Source organism: Nyctereutes procyonoides, unplaced genomic scaffold (assembly GCF_905146905.1).
Source record: "Nyctereutes procyonoides isolate TBG_1078 unplaced genomic scaffold, NYPRO_anot_genome, whole genome shotgun sequence".
In the NCBI taxonomy this organism is placed as follows: Eukaryota; Metazoa; Chordata; class Mammalia; order Carnivora; family Canidae; genus Nyctereutes; species Nyctereutes procyonoides.
The window spans coordinates 42,528,332-42,535,707 of NW_026575146.1; the positions used below are offsets into that span (position 1 = coordinate 42,528,332).

A 7,376-nucleotide genomic window follows, 5' to 3' on the forward strand; every position below is an offset into this window, starting at 1 on the left:
CCTTCATTTCCCACTAAGAACCCAAGACTCAAAATGAGGAAAGCTGGCTTTACGCAACTTCATTTTCCATCTGTTAAGACGAAGAGTTGAGAAACACTTCTCCTCTGATAAACTTTAAGAAATAACTTGCATACTCTTTGACCAAGCAATTTTCCTTTTAGATATCTGTGGCAAATGAACTCAAATGAGAGGGTAAAAAAGCTTTTATACGTAAAGATGTCTCCTAACATCTCCCCCCCACCTTTTTTTTTTTTTTTTTTTACAAATACAAAGCAATCTAAATCTTTGCCAGTAGGCAATTAATTTATTGTATTAGAGAACTTGGCAACTGTTATAAATAATGCTATTGGAGTTCATTTCAAATAGAGAATGTCTAAGTTAAAACGTTAAATGGAGGGAGCAAGATACAAGTTTATGAATACATGATTGCAGTTATACAAAACTAGAAAACTAGCTTGTGCCTAGAATGAAGACTGGAATACATAAAGGTAGACTATCACTGGATAGTAGATTCTGTAATTTGTCATCCAATGAAGTAATACAGTAAGTGTTCACTCAGAATTACAATAGTGGTTTACTGTCATCTTATTCTTGCAGACATGACCAAAGTTGGAGGTTTGCAGACCATGATTGTACACATAAATATTGTAAATATTGTCAACCATTTGAGGTGTTGCTTATTTTAGGTTTAGCATATTGACGTTAGGGTCTTTTATTAAAATGACTTTGTTAAAAGTCAGGATTCCTTAGAATAATTTCATGGATTCCTTGAATTCCATTTTTTTTTTGATTTTGTTTTGTTAGTGTCCATCTATAGATCTTTGTGGGAATAAAAAAAAAACAACCTGAAACCTAAAATTAAGGGGAAAAAAAATGTCTCTTTACAGGTGTTCCATTACCCAAAGAAGACATTTCTGCCCCTCTGATCTCTAGCTCACCAGTGAAGGAAGCCCGGGAGTATGAAAGCCCCCCAAGTGAAGAGGAAGATAAAATAAAAGAAGAGCCCCTGACCATCTCTGAACTGGCGTACAACCCAAGCGCCAGCCTGCTCCCCACCCCTGTTGATGATGATGAGATTGACATGCTCTTTGACTGTCCATCCAGGCTGGAGTTGGAAAGAGAAGACACAGATTCATTTGAGGAACTGGAAGCAGATGAAAATGCCTTTCTGATGGCCGAAGAAGAAGAGCTGAAGGAGGCTCGCCAAGCTTTGTCGTGGAGCTATGACATTCTGAGCGGCCATATTCGGGTGAACCCACTGGTCAAGAGTTTTTCCAGGCTCCTTGTGGTGGGCCTGGGGCTGCTGTTCTTTGTATTCCCCCTGCTCCTCCTCCTTTTGGAGTCAGGTATTGATCTTTCCTTCTTATGTGAAATCCGCCAGACGCCAGAGTTTGAGCAGTTTCACTATGAATACTACTGCCCTCTAAAGGAGTGGGTGGCTGGCAAAGTAAACCTCATCCTCTACATGCTGGGTTGCTCATAAAGGTCGTGACTTATATGACTAAGGGCTATATTCAATACTAGTGATTTGTCTTTGTTGTTTTAGTTTTTTTTTTTTTTTTTTCAGCAAATGCCTAGTTCTGAATGGTCACAGGGCCATGAACAGGTGTTCCTTACTTATAACTGATTATTGAAAACTTTAAGTTAGCTTTCCATAATTCACTACAGTTAAATAAGTTCACGTCAAATAGTCATTTTAGTTACAGGTCAGGAAGATGGCTTTTCAATAACCAAAAATGTATTTATTTTTTATTATACTACAGACATACTCTTTATCATAATACATAATACATTGAGCTGAATTAGATTTCCCCTTTTTTAATAGCACCATTATAAGGTTCAGAATCAGAATTTTAGTAAAAACCCAAGAGAGTTTTTGAATATAATCCTTAGTGAAAACAATGTCCTCTAACCGATGCCTATACAACTAAATTTATGCTGGGCTTTTGTTTTCTGTTTTTTTAAAAATATTTTTATGTGTTCAAAATATTTTGGTAAATTTTTAGCAAAAAAAGAAGCCTCCTGGAGTTATTTAAGTGTACAGATTGTAAGATTAATGCACAAAGGGTATGTCAGGAATTTTTTTTAATGTTTTGGCACTGGTTTGTTTTTTAAAATATTTTTGGCTGAACCAATTGCATAATTTGTTGTTACCTGCATATAAGATAGAAAATAGGTAGAAAGACACTGTAGTAAGTAAGCTCTTGAAATGGATGATGGAACTGGAGGATGTAGAAACAATACTCAAGCGGACACAGGATGGTCCATTTTTTCAGAGTATTTGGACAAGATGACTTACTACTTTCATTTGCATTATGTTCATACATTTTGGTTGGGGAAACAGAATGTTTTTAAAAGAAAGTGAAACTTTAAAGGAAAAAGGTTAAAAGGTATGCTAGTTAATTGCATATTATCGTACATTAATCCAAGAGTGGAAGCAGATGGGAACTGGGCAAGTAGCAAAGCAGGAGTTCTGGTGATGCTAGGGGTGGCAGACAAACCATCTTTTATGAAAGTGGTGGAGATGCATGGTATTGGATGATGTAAAGAATGTGCACTTGCTGTCCGAGTTGACACGAATATGTGTAAATGGATCTAAATAAAAGTGGAGAAACTTTAAGGCATAATTTTTTGGGTCCCTCATGCCGTTCATTGGATTCGGTGGGAGAAATTTCAAAAGAAAGTTGTGTGAGAGAGAACGAGAGAGACAGAGAGGATATGAAAAGAATAGAATTTGGCTTTTTGATAAATGCTGATGATCTTCCTTTGTGATGGCCCTTATACTCTTTTTCTTTCTCAGATTTTTAAAGATCTTAACTCATTCCTGATTGGGGCTCCCATTAAGAGAGTAGAAGAGACTCATTAGATGATCTAGCATTTCAGGTTGGATTAAACAGTAAAATGACTCCCTAACCAGATAGCAGAGGGGACAGATGTTCTAGTACCTTCCTTCATACCATAAAATCCACAATAAATGATTGATGCCTCCCCATGCAGAGTACTTACCGATACTGTGGTATAATTAAGAAAGAAAAGAGTATGGAGCTTAGGATAGTGCATTGGGATTTCTCCATGGACTGAGAATATTCCATTACCTTCATTTACAAAGAAATTGGGCACCTTTAGTCTCTCCTTAGCTGTAATAGATGCTCCAGCTCTATTATTAGCATCCTTTCTAAATTGGCCATGCCTGTCCTACTCATTTATGGAGCTCTGAGTGCTCTATTAGACATCTAAGTTTTAAAATAAGTTTTAAGAGTTAGCTTTCAAAGAATTCAGTTGAGCAAACTATAATATACATTTGCTATTAAGTTTGTAGGGTGTTCTCTCTTGTGCTTTCATAACTTATTTTGCTTTTTATTGAAGAATATTTAGTACCTGAAATTTGATACCAACATAGAATATATTTTCTATGGTTTATTTTGGAAGTTTTCAAATGACCAGCTTTGACATTGAAGGCTTTTTTTTTTTTTTACCTCTTTGTTAATTATTTCCAAGTCATACTTTCTGACAAAAGGCTACCCCAGTGTAGTCTGCACAAAATTAGTCCCCCTTGTAATCATGCTTCCTATCATTTCCTTTGAAGTTCTAACCATAACAAGCCTAGTCCTTGCCATTTAAAAGTAACATTAAATATTTTTTTTAATTATGGAAGTAATATATTGCCCATCATACAACACTGAAAAATACTGACAGGATAAATACCACACATAATCCAACCATGCAGATTTATGTTAGGGAGTAATCAACATATTTTAACATTTCCAGGTAACATCTCTTTTGGGCAAAGACATCGATAGAAATGTTTTTAAGCAAAGGAGTTAACAGAATAGGGCTTGCTGAATTTAAGCAATAGCTACTAAATGTAAAACTGGGATCCTGAAATGCCATTTGTCAGAATAGAATCAGCATTTTAGAAATATCCACTTCAGTTTTGTTAAGAGACAGTCACCAGCTGCCTGAATCTAATGAGGAGAAAAGTGCTTCCAAAGATGGAGAATATATAATATAGTGAGAGATACAGAATTCAAAGCAAGTGTGTGAGTATATGTATATTCCATATTATTGGTATAGATGTGTTTATATATGAATCTGTATATATGTGTGTATTTGTATACACACAACTGATATGCCCCTCATACATAGTTGTATTTATTTTTCCCCAATTGAGGAGTTTGTGACACATTGTTATCCTTTTCCCTCTCAGATACCATGGGATAAAACCCACAGTCTCAAAAGTTTCAATTTTCCATGAAAACAACTGTGTGTACATTTGTGGTTTTATATACACACATATATGGCACATACATATACACACACAATCTTGTCTTTAGTGCTAATGCAAGTTGGATCATGAAAAAAATGTAGGTAAAGTATCGTGTATTTCTGTCTGTGCTTGGAGCATACTGTAAAATGTTATGTATTTGGAATATATTTTGTGGTTTGTCTAATACTTATAAAGACAACTCTGGGAAGAATTCAAAAGTTGATTTCATTGAAATACTAGAGATACGGGGGCCATGTTACCTGTGATTGGAGCCTTATCTTTGTATAGTGAAATCTGCATTTCTATGTCAACATCCAGATTGTTTTATATGTTAATATGGTGGCAGGAATCCCTAATAAAAATACTCTGGGGAAAAATGTTTCTGCAATCATTTAGTTTTATTCAAAGTAAAGTTGCATTAATAGCCTGTTGGAACTACAGAAAGGTAGGTCACCCTTGAATGGTGATAGTCTGAAAAAAAAAAAAATCACAGGTAATTGATGGGATTAGTCCTTTGCAGAAATCACTCAGGCTAAAGAAAAAAGAAAAAAGAAAAGAAAAGAAAAGAAAAAAAGAAAAGAAAAGAAAAGAAAGAGAAAAGAAAGAAAAAAAAGAAAAAAGAAAAGAAAAGAAATCACTCAGGCTAAAACCAGGAATATTGAGTGTACTGAAAATGGACCCAAACATAAAAGATATCTTAATAACTATAGCTAACTAGAGAAATAGCAAAGCATGGAAAAATAGAGAGGTGTTCTTCATTGCAGATAGGAGGAAGGATTTCAGACTGATAAAAATTAGTAGGTCCTCAGTTCTGACAGAAAAGGGTGCTTTCCTATGCCAGAGAGAACTACATCAGACTCAACTGTCCAACACTTGCCATGAAACTTGAATCTGTTCATGGACCCTGGAAGAACCTTACTCTTCTATTCTGGTCTTCCCTTCCATACAGCATGGCCTAGAAGGCCCACTGCTTTGGTTTAACACAAAGCTAACAACTCCATGCCTGACCGCTAGATCAGAAGGTGTTACTGTGAATGAAGCAGAAGGGGCTCTCTATACAATAGGAACACCATAATGTCAAGCCAAATTTACCTCAGCTGTGGTGGCCCCTTAAGTCCTGTCAATCTTGGTTTTACGGAGATAATTGATATACAAAATTCTAGGAGTTTTAGGTATACAATATAATGATTCGATATATGTATATGTTGTGAGATGATTGCACAAGAAGCTTGGTCAACCTCCAACACCTCACAGAATTACAAATTTTTTTTTTTGTGATGAGAACTTTCATCTGTGAGCAGATATCTTAGCAACTTTCAATACAATACAGTATTGTTAACCAGGGTCCCCATGTTGTATATTACATCTCCAGACAGAACTTATATCTGGAAGTTTGAACCTTTTGATCACCTTCATCCATTTCGCCCACCTGGGGGGTAGGGAGTGGCTAGGGAGTGTCAGGTTCTTTCAGCAGTCATCAGAGGCCCAGGTTATAAAGTACAGGCAAGAAAAAGAATTGTGTGGTTATTCTTCAGGTATGAGGTGACTTAGGGACCTACAGTTCCAGCTCCAGTGGCTGTAGCCAGCACCTTTGTTTGGCTTAGTGTCTGCAGACTGGAAGGTTCATACAAAGTGACCCTTGGCTACTTATTCCTTGAGCAGTCCAGGCTCTTGACCCAACCTCACCTCTTAGGAGAAACCGTTTTCCTTATTCCTCCATTCTTTGCTTAGCCAAACAGGGAAAAGATCTCCTAACCACACTCCAGCCTGGAAGGAAAGTACTGGGGAGAAGCTTCCATCTCTGGGGTGACCTTGGGATGGTTGTGGTTGATGAATGTGAGCCTCTTTGGGCCATCTTTCTCTACTGGGTGGAGATAATGTACTAAAAGTCCCTGCTTACTTGTCCTCCTGCTTCTTCTTCTTCTCTCTCTCTCTCTCTCTCTCTCACTTTTCTCTTGGACCTGCTTTTGGGCTTCCAGTCTACATGCAGTAAACAGACCCAGCAGGACCTGCCCGTGGTGGGCCCAGCCAGGACTCGGCTCTCCACATTCCAGCCTCAGTCTGTGATGGGGTGGGTAAGTTTGGCGAGCACTGCCCAGTGGGCTCAGCGGTCATCACTTCCAAGAGGACGAAAGAAGCCTCACTTGGGTCTCAGATTCCAGCTGTGTTGTCTAATCAATTAATAAAACTGATTTTACTCCTTTCCTGACCCTTGTGTCTATTGTCTACTGGGAACCAGGGTGTTGGGTGGGGACAAGATTTGCACTAAGGTCACTCAAGAATATTTAGGGTCTCCGCAACCTCCAATGTTGCCAGCAAGGAAAGAAACGAGAAGTCTGCTCTGGCTGAACTTCAGGTACCCGGGGTTGTCTGCCACCAGACCTGACTGGCCTTGCAAGTGGCTGAGGGAACTTGAGAGTCAATATTAGTAAAGGAAAAGAGGGTTGGTTGGAACCCCACATCCCTGTTTATCTAGAGCTGATGCTTACCCCACATATCTCCTTGGAAAGAGAACCAAGGCCACTTTTCTGGTTGTAAAGGAAAACTCCTACAAAGACAAAGGATATACTTTAGGTGAGTACTAAGTATTGAAACATGTCTTATGAATTACAGCAGCTCTTCCAGCTAACCCTGATCACTTTGAAACTCCTCATCCACAAGAATAAGGATTATGAAAATTGGCTTTCTGAGACTAGCCTTTAAGCCTCTCAGGGGAGAGAACGTACTAACAAACCTGTAGGAATTTTCACTCTGCTTGACAGTTTTCATAATTTAAAAATTCAGCATTCTGGTTTCAGCATCAATCTCCTGTAATTTACTTGGTGGGAATCAACTGCCTCCCATCCTGGATCAGCCCAAGTGTCCCAACAATCTTGAACTGCTGGTTCTGCAAAGTTGCAAACCAGACCTTGAACAGTGGTGGCCACATAAACATACTGCTCCCTGATCTTAGGGTTCCTATGTAATTTATTTTCCAGAACTCTTTGGAGAGTGAAAGGGGGTATTTTTAGTGATTATGTCACAACATCAGGTATTAACTAGGATGGCTCCAGATACTCTACCTGTAAGGCTTTTTTGCTCAATAGCTAGGTGCCCTCTTTCAAAAACT

At 38.1% G+C, this 7,376-nt stretch overlaps 1 protein-coding gene across 3 annotated transcripts in view; it reads left to right on the top strand.

Annotated features, from left to right (window-relative positions):
- Positions 1–6,459, top strand: part of FRMD3 (FERM domain containing 3) — a 301,558-nt gene extending 295,099 nt beyond the window's left edge. For 2 of the 3 annotated variants that reach the window (XM_055311650.1, XM_055311652.1), the window contains one exon: positions 888–4,638. In XM_055311650.1, the coding sequence (XP_055167625.1) occupies positions 888–1,483 (596 nt within the window). In that variant the 3' untranslated portion in view covers positions 1,484–4,638. Of the gene's footprint in view, positions 1–887; positions 4,639–6,246 lie in introns of those variants that run through there. The other variant, XM_055311651.1, reaches the window with a different exon arrangement.
- Positions 6,460–7,376: the final 917 nt, after the last annotated feature.